Consider the following 14,177-nt stretch of genomic DNA (forward strand, 5'->3'; position numbering starts at 1 on the left):
CGGGATTTATTTTCTTTCTTGCCGTGATATGATAAAATGTGTCACTGGATATAAAAAAAAATCAATCTCAAAACCTACTTCCGTATGGAACTTCCCCTTTCAGTGACCTGCAAATTTAACAGATGATACACTTTATAAGATTTGCATGTCCAACAACGACCCACTACTCTACATGTGTTACTGACAGCCTAAGATAGTAATTCTTCTGTTAGGTCAATTCTCTTTCGAACAATACCAGAAAACATGGAAAATAAGTTCTTTAAATTTTGACTCTGGAATTAACACGATTTTTTCGTGCGACAAACTTTATTTCTGGCGATGAGCAGACATGGACGGAAAACAATAAACAGATAGGTTTAATATTTGTTCATTCATTTAACAAGAATAATATGAATACGATTGTACTTAAAAAAAACTTATATAGTTAGTTTCAAGAACAACCGGGTTCAGACAAACTGTTATGAAATCGATGCTGTTACTTATGCATTCACCCAATTCAATATTACGATCAAAGAGAGTAAATTAGTGGCAACATAGACATTCCGTTAATAACGGCATAAGTATGCAGTTAGTACACGAACACCAATCTGTGTTTTAAAAACTAGCGATGGTTGCTAAGGATATCTTGATTTCGGGAACTTTCTGCAGCTTCCATTTTATGGAGCTCTTCTTCGGTATACCCTGGCTCTAGTGCGTACCCAATATGACCATACTCGTCAAAATCTGACTCTTTTGACTGACTGGAACCACTGTTATAGTACTATCATTCTCCGAACAAGATATTTTTATTTATGATTTTATGATAAATTTTTGGACCATATATAAACTGTTCTATAAAAACAAGCACGCAAAAATCATAAGATAGAAATATAAGTAATATGTGAGTAAAGTTAATTGAATCATTTAAGTTAATATCCTTTGGGCTCGAGTGTAGTTAAATAAATGTGTTTTATAGGATAGCTCAAATCCTCATCCAAATAATATAATCTAGTATATGTAATAAAACCCTTCCTACTACACCGAGTTTTAATGCCAAGCGGTAGACATATTTTAGGTACCAATTAAGTAATTGAATGAGTAATAGATAACAATAATTAATCATGAATGTGCAAAGATTTAAAAACAAAAGTATTTTTCTTTGTTCGTACATATTATACTCCGCTTCGGTAGATTTATCTACTTATCTTCAGATAGTTTCAGATATACATTAATACATGGCTTTCAAAAGTCTAAATGTAAGTGTTCTCGTACATTTTTTGCCTAATAAAGAAAATCAAAATGCTTTGGTAAAGCTATTTCTAATTCCCCCTTTTTAATGAGACATACATCAAGGACAAGAGGTGTATATCATTTCATTCTGACACATGAATTAAGTTTCCCGTCTTAACCGAAAATTGTTTAAATTTTATTACTTAGTAAATTAATTTATTTGAATTGAAATAAATGATACAGCAAATATAATTAAATAATTCCACGGCGATCTATTTTTATTTGTAACAAACTTGAAACTTGAATTAGTATTATAGATGTGTATATTGAATGCTCCCTTGTTTTATAATCCACTGATCCGAATAGACAGTCACACCTGGCAAGGTGTGCCCTAGAGGCGTGGTTAAATACCGAAGTGCAAATAACAATTTACCTTTCAACAAGCCATCTAAGAGTATTCAATTTGCCACAGAACCGTGAATACACACATCGTATAAATCTAGTCAAAGCAGAGATAGTAAAAGGTCAATAAGAGTACACCAACATATTGTCTTTACAGATTATTGTACTTTAATTTGTTCACCTCATATATCAGTCCGAAAATGCATTAATTAATAAATTTATAACTTTTTTGGTTGTCTACTAAAATAATTCGAATATATACGTTTAACATAGAAAATTTATCTCATAAATGTGTACAATTGCACGTCTGTGCGTCTTATCTTCTTATTATCGGATGTTTATTAGATAAACCATAAGTCATCGGCGCGCTTACGATTACGTTTAAATATCATTAAAAACCAAGACTTTTACTGATTGTATTTTAAATCCCGGCATGCAAAAACCAGGAGAAAACGTCACGACCTACAGGAAGTAGTTAAAAAAATTCATTAATTGTTGAATTTCTCCTTTATTACTGGACATATAGCGATAAAACTTTGTGAATATATATATTTTGTCATAATGAACATATTTAAACCATAAGTAAAAAATCGCGAATTTTCCCTTTAAAGCCATGTTTGTCTACAGTACAGGTAGCAACTCCTTTTAGAATGTTTTACAGAAATCTCCCATACTTAATCACCATATTGTGAATTAACAATTTTTATCAGACTTTGGCCATATTTTAACTATTGAACCACAATGAAACATTGAAACATTGTGACAAACTATTAAATTTTTCAATTATACAGCAGCAAGTTTACCTTTTGTATATTATAGATTTTACCACCACATGGAGGACTTGATGGGGCATGTGCAAACAGAAAATTTATATACAGCAGGTATAGTACATAACTAAAGACATTTCCATGGGCTATTTCTTAGGACATGGATGATTTTCAAAGGTCAAGACAAAGTACGTTTCATCCATGGCAATAGACGTAAATCTACATGTATTTGAATCTATTTGCAGACCCTTTGCCGATTTTATTGATTTAAAAAGTGCATTTAAAAAATGACAAAATAACTGTTATTCTTATTCGGATGCATAATAAAAAGCAGTTATGCACAAGAGCTCGGAGAAATTAACAAAATAAAACTAAGATAAAATTCTGTGAAAGCCTATTAATTTTTTTGGCGCATTTAAGTCATTTCAAAACATGACGTCATACAAATGAAACCACTAAAGTTGAAAGTTGTCTGTTACGTGAACCATTGAAATGTATGATATTGTATTAAAACTGATTTTTGAGGTAGGTTTTGTTTTATTTTCTATTGCATTTTTTGCATATTTAAAATGGTGGCTCCTCGTTTATGAAATGTCAACTTTGGATTTGACGGAAGTTTACGAGAAAATCATGTATACTAAATTAAAAATGGCAAATGTTGGGTTTGAGAATTAGAAGAATTAAACAGTTTTTTTTCTAGCGGTTATTCAAGAAATAACCCATGCAAGCTACAGATTTCTTAAGATATTTGAGCTTTATCTAACAGGGAGTAAAAAAGTTCAGCCAAACACACACCCAACCAACCCTCGCTTCAGTATTTTAATGACTGTATTTGTCCTATTAGAATCGAAATAATTCATAGAAGCCATAGATTGTTGTAAATTTACACATGGCCTGGGCCGTGATATTCGTTAATTTTATCCCTCGTTCAGGATAAAATTTGAATATCACGGCCCAGGCCATGTGTAAATTTCCAACAATCTATGGCTTCCATAATTAGTTCTTAATTTATCTCTTGATCTTATTGTCTTATGACACTTTTTTCAGATTTCGTCCTGTCAGAACATACAAAGATGCAGATGAAAATGGCTTCTCTTCCTGTGCATTCTCAGTAAGTAAATTTACTTTAAATGATTTTTTTTTTTTTAAATTCACCCACATTACTGTAAACTCAGAAATTATTGCGTGCATTTATTATTGCGATTTTGTCATTTGAGACTTAAATGCGAATTTGATTTTTAAAATCCTGTTAAATTTATATAAAATATTTCAAACTGCGAGTTTAAATTATTGCGTTTACAACTCTTTCGCATTTTTCGCAATAATAAAAACCTCACAATAATTTCTGAATTTACAGTATTAGATTACTACATATATAGAGTGATTGTGTTTAAATGACACTTGACATTTTCAAATTTATGTTTTCAAATTAAACAAAAACATGGATTATAGTGCATGTTAAATATTTAAACTTTATTGAATAAAAATGTGTAACTCTTTTATTACAAATAAAATGATACCACTCAGGAAAAGTATAATTCAGTTAACATTGAAAATAATAAAATCAGCACTGAAATCTAATTTAAAATATGGAGATGTGGTATGATTGCAATTGAGACAATCCAACAAAGTCAAAATTTCATGAATTTAAGAAAATGTGAATTACTTCAAACGAAAAAAACAATCTATAACATAATACAATAAAAAACTTAAAAGTAATATATCAGACAGATACAGCTGACAACATTTAATAACAAGTTCTTGATTTGGGACAGGCACATGGACAATATGGTGAGGATAAACATGTTTGTGATTGCTCAATCCTAACCTAGGAGAGTGGTATTACATTACAACATAAGATCAAAATTTGAAAATTAATTGGAAATTAACTTACATTAAATTGTATTCAAACAATATCAGTAATAACTAATCATTATCCTATAGTATCTTAAACAATAAAACATAAATATTGCACACTTATGTTTTATATTTTTAGGTTGATCAGCAGTATTTACTTCTAGGTACACACTCAGGTGATGTCAAATGTCTCAATGTATATACAGGGGATGTAAGTATTAAGGTTATTTGTATATAAACAGCAATGGTTGAGGGTTGAATATTTATGAGAAACACTAAAAAAAATGTGTCTCTCAGACAACAAAATGTATTGGTGACCCCCACACTCAATTACCTAATTCAGCTATATATAGTAGTTTTATTGTAATGATGCATAAATAGACGACTTTCGAGTTCGATGCATTTCCGTCAAAAACTCTGGTTTTAGTGAACGTCATTTGTGCGTTTATGGGCTTCGTCACTTCCATTCCAATGTTGAGCGAGTGGTTGGAAAACTATAATTCTGTATTGTACGAATTATTCGGCAAATTGAATTTTCAAAATTGACAATCAGCATTGCTGTCATTAGGGAATTGTCATTAAGTACCTACATAACAACCATTATTTCTAGTTTATCCTGCACAATGACGATCACTAAGACACTTGATGAACATAAATAGTGCAGGGATACAGGCGACCCCCTCTATCTGGTAAATGACGTCATAAAGGCGCGTATAATTGACAAGTTTTTTCCGGTGACGGATGAACTCGAAAGTGGTCTATTGAATCATTTTGTTAAAACTTCCCCACACAAGGAAAATATGTGTCTAATTGTATGCACAATTTAAAAAAATGATTTTTGGTTGGTTCATCTGTCCTGTATCAGAGGTAGATTTTGGATTTAATGAAGTTTTGAAAACAATGAATTTATTTTCACATCAGTATTTCAAATGGGTTTTAATGTGAACAAAAACATATATTCCATATTTGGGTTTTGATAGAGATTACTTAATTAATTAAACTTAGTAAGGATGCCCTATGATATGCATATTCTTGCTTGGAAATGTTTTTTTTAAAATGGTAGACAACAAAGTATAAAAATAGAATTTTTCAAAAGAAATACAGCAAGGTCATCAAGTTGGTAAAGGGAAAGATTTTACCTTGTTCAAGATTTACTCCAGTTAATAATAGTTTATCAAATTTGATATAAGCAAACTGATGAGGCTATTTATTGGTATTTGTGTGAGCTCAATTTCATATTTCTTCACCTCTTTTATTTTTCCCAGGAAGTAGCCTCAAATCAATGTCATTCCAACACAGTAACAAATTTACAACCTTCCAAGGTAGGCATATTATTAGTTAATATTATAACAATTGAAGATTGGATAACATTGATTTGATTTTTATCTAGATTACTTCTTATTCATCAGAGTTATATAAAGTGTACAAAACAAAGGTTAAAGTAAAGTGGATCTGAAAATTTTATGTTTGATAGAGCATGTATAGTTTTGGAAAATTTTTTTGCAGTCAAGATATCTCAGTTTTAAATGCATTTTGCACCAAGATTTTACAGCATGAGCATTCAGTTAACCTGAAATTCAATATTAACAACACTAAACAGAAAAAAATTGAAGACATAGGTTTTTAGACATATTAACATAATCACTGAGACAAACAGTGGTGTAGAGAAACTCAGACAAGTTCAGGTATTCTGTCAGTCAACATAAAATTCTTATTTTTTCTATTTGTTTGTATAACATTTATTTGCAAGAGTTAAGCTGTATGATGCTGCCAAGGAGTGAAACAAAATTTAAAACTGTAAACGTATTTGAACAATGAAACTTACAATTTCAGGATGGAAATTTATTGTTAACCTCATTTGCCATGTCCTGGACAGATATCAGCTCAGCCTCTTCCTTATGGTCTATAGGTGACGGAACATCACTCACAGAAAGGTATTCTATTGGTGTTTCATTGGTAAACTGATAGTTTTTAATTAAAATATTAATGATATCTAGCTCTTTGTTCATCTAAAGACAGATACGATTACAGTTCTTTAGATATTTTGAAACTAAATAATATTCCGGAACTGTGCTATGGAAAGTTTTCTTTATGTCATTTGAATTGTAATAAAATATAGATAAAAAAAAAATCAAATGAATGAATTCCTAGTAATATACTTGTTATTTATTGTAATGTACATTTAAAATACAGTTTTAAATTGTGTCTGTTTCACATGAGCATTATTGAATTATTTCTGTTTAGGTATGCTTTAAATGGTCATCATGCAGAATTCAGTAAATTGGTTGAAGACAAGATACTCACCACAGAAGGAGAAAAAGCTTATGTAAGTACTCACAATAATTATTTTATTAACAACACTAAATTTGTATGCCCCTTGTTTTTCGTGTCCATTCGTTCATTCATTTGTCCCTTCCTCCTTCAATCTGCCCCCCTTCAGGTTTAGTTTTTTTTGGTTAAGGTAGTTTTTGATGAAGTTAAAGTCCAATAAACTTGAAACTTAGTACACATGTTCACTATGATATGATCTTTCTAATTGTAATGCCAAGTTAGAGTTTGACCTCAATGCACGGTCTACTGAACATAGTAAATGATCAAGCAAGTGGGTACAACCTTGTACTATGGACTATATTCTTGTTAAAAAAAATATCAATATAGAAATGTGAATTAGCATTTGTATATGCACAAGTCTATCAGTATCTTTTCTGTTATAGATAATAGATGTACCAACAGGTGATACAATAGTTGAACTATATGATGCAGATAAAGTCAATGGTTACCGAGACAACAGGGCAACCTTTCACCCTTCAGATGACCTTGTATTAAATGATGGTGTATTATGGGATGTACGAAGTGGCAAATCTATACACAAATTTGACAAGTTCAACCCTCATATAAGTGGAAGTTTTCATCCAATGGGATTGGAAATCATCATTAACTCAGAAATTGTATCCTTTCATATTATACTTATTTAATTTTAATGTATGAAATGTTTCTTCTTAAGTATTTGTCTGGTATTATTATTACTCATCTGACCAGACACTTTTTCCAGTTGACCTTTGCTTAAAAAAATAAGCACAATGATCACTTGTATGGAATATAATTATGAGAAACCAATCCTGCTGTAATTGTTTTATTTGTAAATGCAGTGTGCATTCAAAGACCAACTACATAACTTACTATACGAATAACAGCTTTATTATAAACATATTCAAATTTCTTGATATATTCTGTGTTTCCCAATTACAGATATATATATGTATATAAAAAAAAAACAATGTTATTATTTAAGGACAAAATTTAATGTGAAATACCATTCGAACCACTAGATTTAAATGAAAATTTCTTATAATATTCTAAGACATTTTAAAAGCCAAATAATGGAATTCTTCCCTAGTTAGACATAAATTTTCATATTTAAACAACCTTAACAGATCATCAGTGGGATATCAGAACATTTCATCTATTACACACAGCTCCAGCTCTAGATCAGTGCCAAATTAAATTCAGCAATGCTGGAGATATCATATATGGTAGGTTACTTCTCAAATGTATAAAACAAGACTCTTAAACACTGGAATAGACTTTAAAACAGATTTAGATTAGGACAAAAGAAAGAATATTTTGTTCAATGTCCTTCCATCTGTCAATAAACTTTCCTGAAACAACTGCACACATTGGGGTCAATACTTGGAATGATCCATTTTGAGGATATCAACTGTAAAGATATATATTTTATTTTTCTCACTTTTCAATCTACATTGCTGCCATGAATATGAATTGCAAAATAGATAAATTTTAAATAAAAAAAACCAATTGGTACATTTACCATCTACCAATTGTGAACATCAACCACATGGCTTTCACAATAAAATTAATAGAAAATTTAACAAAATAGGGCAATTTGTAAACATATGTGAAAAGGCATGAAAAGGGTCACTTGCTAACTTATTTAATGATAGGTTTACATATGTTCTAAACATATATAATTTTTTTTCTCTGATAACAATTTAAACCTTTGCAATATTCTTTGGGTGAAAAAAAAAAGATTTTTTGTAAAACATTTATCCTGCAATATAGGCATATTAAAAAGGGAAAATATTAAGAAAATTCAGGTGTAAAATTTTTTGGAGAAATAATGAATTAAAGGGAAACTTCGCAAAAAAATCAAAAATTGATATTATGTTTATTCTGTATAAAAATGCTCAAATTCATAGATATTAAAGTTTTATTCTGCTATATAAGAGATCACCATCGATTTTAAATTTAGAGTATCAATTCTCTGCGGTCAGCCATTTTGTCACCTTCTCCGATTTGCAGTCACGATATGTCTAAGGACCAAAACTACAGTAACCCGATGTAGTCGTAATTGCGTGTCGATATCTCATCAATCGTACGGTTGTTTTATCAGACTAGTTAACTAGTTAACTAACTTGATACTGAAAAAGTTCTTTTTATTTTTTTAAATAACGATGATCTGTTATTTTTAGACTGATAATATAGGAATTTAATAGTGAAAAAGTCAAAATTTCAAATCATAAATAAGTCTTCCGTGAAACTTGAATTGTTTTCGGAAATCTAATTAGTTCATAATTCTTTTATGTAATAAACTTTATTCAAATAAATTAGGATCTTCGCTCCACTGATCACCCGCATGGCTAAAGGTATTACTCCCAAAGATATTGTAGGGGGTGTGAGGTGACACGTCCAGGTATTCAAGCGATTTCCTGTCGAGTTTGCAAATTCATGCATCGTTTCACTTCTTAGTGTATTGATAAGTGTACACGGCCGATAACTTATAACTTTCCATTTTGAACTATTAGGTGTATAATATACATCTCTATGTTACGTGTCCGAAAGTGATATTACTAAACTCATACGCTTGTTTATGAATAACATTTCTGATTGAAAGAAAATTATTTATAAAAATATAAATAATACCCCAAAAAAAAAACCCAGATATGATGAAATAAAAATTTATATACGTATTTTTTCCAAGGGTAAATTTGGTAAAATGTAATAGATACTCGTTGTCAATGGTGAAGGCCAGAAATATTGATTTAAAAAAATGTACGCACTTGTCGACCATTCGTATATACGCCTGGATTATAAGTTACGGACCTATAGCGCAAATTAAAACATATACATGTATACATAGAACATAAGAAAGAAACATACATTTTGCGTAAATTGGGGTAAAAGTTTTGTAAAATGACAAGTCCACGTATGCCAACAGTATGTAATCATCAAATGACGATAGACTGTAGTATACCAAAAGAAGAAGAGATTTAAATACAGGTCGATATATAACTTTATTTGGCTCATCGAAGTTATGGACATTTATATATCAATTAGATGGTTCTCGAAAAAAGGAAGACATTCGCCATCATCACAATTGTTCCGACATGCATGTAATATATACGCAACTGGAAGTACACTAATACCGAGGGATGTGAATATTTTCAAGGAAAACTATAGAGTATCAAAGTTTCAAATCAATTTCGGGATTTATTTTCTCTCTTGATATTCAATGACAGCAATTTAAAGAATAAACTGCTTGTCCGTTTTAGTGGTATTCTTGCCAGTTGAAACAGACTTATAATTACATTTAAAAATAGGGAAATATGACATTTAATTCGTTCATTTTTTTTAATACATCGTTGGTCAAATAGCTAAAGTATTATATATAGTTACGGTGTGAGACAAAGAGTATTTTAAGAAGGACATTCCCGATTATGTATAAATTTTGTTGATGTTTTTCACACTTGAAAAGCATATCTGTTCGTAATTTGTTGATTTCATTCCAATTAGATCCTTTAATTTCCTGTCAATTTTTTAAAACATCTGTTTTTAAATATCTGAAGTATTCATGTGTTGTGAGATTTAAAATATTTTGATGAGCAGTTTAATTCCTCAATAGGTAATTAAAGATCACTTTGGATGGACTAAATTATATAATTGCAATTGTTAATGATCTGTTTGAAATATTTAAGGCTGCCGTTCCTAATTTGAAATAGTACAATTTTTAGTTCATAAACTCGTGTTTAGAAGGCTATTTTTATTTATAAATTCTTCAATTAAAATAATTCAGTATTTTATCGTTACTAAAGTAATCAAAAGTCATAATTCATTAAAAGTGATCTTATGCAAAATATAAAAATATACAACAGCTATCCAGTTATTGTGCGATCTTATTATTCCCGTTAATTAATTTTAATTATTTTTTTTTTACATTCATGTGTCTGAAACTTTGTCTGACTCCCGTTTACAATTGATACGAAATGTTGTTCACACCTGAAATGCCAGTGAACCGTGACGCCTAGATTTCACTGAATGAGGATCAAAAGATTAGAACTACATAATGCTAATCTTTTAATTACCTTGAGTTAAACTACGCATTCCACATTCTTTAGGTGTCACAAAACAATACACATTTTATTGTTTCCATCGTACAAGCAAGTGAAAATGATTGCTGGAATGAAGCAAAAAGGTCAGAATACAAACATGTATTTTTAATACACTATCGATCATGTCAGTTTCGTATGTTTGTTTCTAGTATTTTTAGAAAAAAAATCATAAAAATGTTCTATTGTATGATTTACTTTTATGATTAAAATTCGTTTTAAAAAATCCACACGATCTTATTTTAAAAGTTGCATGGCTATCACTTATTTTTCGTTGGTTAATAGCTACATCAAAAGTCGTCGATGCGCTTTAAATCGGGTTATTAGATGGTTAACGAAGAAGACTTAAATGAGATATTTTCACTCCCGGCATGCATCAAAGACTTAAACTACGTCACATAAGTCAGGAAGTTTCAAAAAATAAAATTAATAATTCCCAATTTTCTTCTTTATTAGATTTCATATCAAAATAAAACTTGGTGAATATATTTTTTATGGTATTATGAACATAATAAGATGAAAAGTGAAAAATCGCGAATTATCCCTTTAATATGGTATGAGTTGAAACAATAAGAGCACTTATGTAATTTATGAGAAGAATATATAAATTAAAGTTCATATGGATTTTAGTTTCTTCTTTATTTTACAGCCATACATATCGATGAGGAGAATGATATGTATGAGAACAGTAAAAGTCCTTACAGCTCAACCCTCAGGACATTTGACTCTACAAATTATAGTTCTATTAGTGAGTAATTTTCCTAACTGATGAAAATTCAACCCATTTGATTTTTAATTTTATATGAGAAGTTGATTCATTATCTTTGGTAGAATTTAGAATGGAAAATGTAGCCAAAAGTTCTAATATATATATATATATGTCAGATATTGTATAAAGTGAAATTTTGACAAATATTTGGGAATTTTGATCAGATTAATTACCCCCTTGTATAGGTTTAATCTTTTTGGAAGACCTGAATAAGGAGCAAGATAAGCATAAGAACAATACATGTAGTGAACAGCTTTGGTCATAGCAATGACGGAATTTGAACTCCACTTCAAATAATTCATTTAAATGTAAACTGAATTTTGACAAAAAATGTGTTCCTGTATTAAATAGCTCTTTAGTGTACAATGGACTGCCATGATAAATCTTTTTAAAGGTTCTGGAGAAAGACAACATACAAACCTGAAATATTACTTTAACAGAATTATATCATATCAAAATAAAAGATCCTTAATTCTAGATCTAACAAGAATGTGTCCATAGTACACGGATGCCCCACTCGCACTATCATTTTCTATGTAAAGTGGACCGTGAAATTGGGGTCAAAATTATAATTTGGAATTATAATTAGAAAGATCATATCATAGGGAACATGTGTACTAAGTTTCAAGTTGATTTAACTTTAACTTCTTCAAAAACTACCTTGACAAAAAACTTTAACCTGCACTTCGCAATATCATTTTCTATGTTCAGTGGACCATGAAATTGGGGTTAAATCTATAATTTGGCATTAAAATTAGAAAGATCATATCATGGGGAACATGTGTACTAAGTTTCAAGTTGATTGGACTTCAACTTCTTCAAAAACTACCTTGACCAAAAACTTTAACCTGAAGCAAACGGACGGACGCACAGACGGACGGACGCACGGACGAACGGAGGCACAGACCAGAAAACATAATGCCCCTCTACTATCGTAGGTGGGGCATAAAAATCTGTTTGTGATTTAGATGTGAAAATCTGTTTGCGATTCATTATACTTTCAAATTATACATTTTAAATTATTTTGTAGCTACATTTGAAACCAAAGCTCAAAGTATTTGTGACATATGTACAGAGAATACAGACTCTTGTATAGCTATGGTTGAGGTAAGTGGTATCCCTCACAATATTAATAGCAGACAATAGACAAGAAAGGATGTCCCAAAATAATGGTTATAAGTTATATGTTAGATAAGAATCAAAATTGAATGCTTAAAAGTTTTGCCTGACAAATTGGTGGAGGGAGGTGTCAGTAGTCATAAATAATAAAGACAACTGGTTTATGAAGTTTAGCTGAATAATGTTTGAATTATTTGAGAGTAAAAAAAAATTGTGTATTATTATTATTTTTATACGACCGCAAAATTTGAAAAAAAATTTCGTCGTATATTGCTATCACGTTGGCGTCGTCGTCGTCAGAATACTTTTAGTTTTCGCACTCTAACTTTAGTAAAAGTGAATGGTAATCTATGAAATTTTAACACAAGGTTTATGACCACAAAAGGAAGGTTGGTATTGATTTTGGGAGTTTTGGTCCCAACATTTTAGGAATTAGGGGCCAAAAAGGGCCCAAATAAACATTTTCTTGGTTTTCGCACTATAACTTTAGTTTAAGTTAATAAAAATCTATGAAATTTTGACACAAGGTTTATGACCACAAAAGAACGGTTGGGATTGATTTTGGGAGTTTTGGTTTCAACAGTTTAGGAATTAGGGGCCGAAAAAGGGCCCAAATAAGCATTATTCTTGGTTTTCGCACAATAACTTTAGTTTAAAGGAGACGTGACACAATTTTTTTTTTTTTTTTTTTTTTATTAATTAATAAAAATTGGTAAAAAAAACGTATTGTAATAAATTTTTCTTGTCAAAACCTCATTTAACGGCCTTTTAATGGTCAAAGAATTCAGCGCTTGTCGTAATCTTTGATTTTTAATGAGATACCGGTCACGTGATCGTGATGACGTCAGTGGATACAAGCCGAGAAAATGTCTCAATAAGGACGAAGTCGATCATATTTCTGCATGATTAAACAATGGTCAGTGTTAACATCAGTTTTCAAGGCAACTCTCAAATTTTAGATATTCGACCGTATCAGTTTGAGCCGTTACTTGTAGAAAAAATCAAGTAGAAGATATAAATTCGTCATCCGACATTGACGATCTTTCAAGCAATGCCGATATAATATATCAATAATAATTTCACCAAAAATAAAGATACATTTCTTAAAAATGTTTGAGTTAAACAGGTTATTGAATTACATTTAATAAGAGAAAAAGACAGGTCATAAAGAATGTTTTTTTTTTTATTTTTATTATTTTATCATAAAGAATGTAGGACAAAGGTCACAGGACAAAAAGTCACAGCAAAAAAGTCACGGACAAAAAGTCACAGTACAAAAAGTCACAATTTATTTTCGAAATTGTTTTTCTACTAACAAGAAAAAAATAATTTAGAAAAATACAAAATTCTTGATTTATTATATATGAAGTAACTTTGTTACTAAAAATTATTCAATAGTTATCAATAATTAAATAATTGTTATAAAAATAACATGCCAAAGTGGCTTCGTATCTATAAATGGCTTCATTTTTGCGTCAGTTATTTGCATGATTAAAATTTAATATTTTTTTCATTAATCAAGCTTCATGAAAAATTTCCTAAACTAGCAAATGAATAAATATAATAAAATAAAATATTTCAAGATCATTGTCTTATAATTTAAAAACAATTATCAACAACCGTCATAAATTACCTATCACCTTACCAAGT

The 14,177-nt window shown here is 30.1% G+C and overlaps 1 protein-coding gene across 1 annotated transcript in view; it reads left to right on the forward strand.

Moving 5' to 3' along the window:
* Positions 1 to 14,177, forward strand: part of LOC139516047 (DDB1- and CUL4-associated factor 1-like) — a 51,350-nt gene that overhangs the window by 25,363 nt on the left and 11,810 nt on the right. Inside the window, exons 25-34 of the mRNA XM_071305859.1 lie at positions 2,431 to 2,492; positions 3,426 to 3,489; positions 4,375 to 4,446; positions 5,501 to 5,557; positions 6,069 to 6,169; positions 6,480 to 6,561; positions 6,950 to 7,183; positions 7,678 to 7,768; positions 11,289 to 11,387; positions 12,439 to 12,515. Of these exons, the coding sequence (XP_071161960.1) occupies positions 2,431 to 2,492; positions 3,426 to 3,489; positions 4,375 to 4,446; positions 5,501 to 5,557; positions 6,069 to 6,169; positions 6,480 to 6,561; positions 6,950 to 7,183; positions 7,678 to 7,768; positions 11,289 to 11,387; positions 12,439 to 12,515 (939 nt within the window). The remainder of the gene's footprint in view (positions 1 to 2,430; positions 2,493 to 3,425; positions 3,490 to 4,374; positions 4,447 to 5,500; positions 5,558 to 6,068; positions 6,170 to 6,479; positions 6,562 to 6,949; positions 7,184 to 7,677; positions 7,769 to 11,288; positions 11,388 to 12,438; positions 12,516 to 14,177) is intronic.

Source organism: Mytilus edulis, chromosome 1, assembly GCF_963676685.1.
Source record: "Mytilus edulis chromosome 1, xbMytEdul2.2, whole genome shotgun sequence".
In the NCBI taxonomy this organism is placed as follows: Eukaryota; Metazoa; Mollusca; class Bivalvia; order Mytilida; family Mytilidae; genus Mytilus; species Mytilus edulis.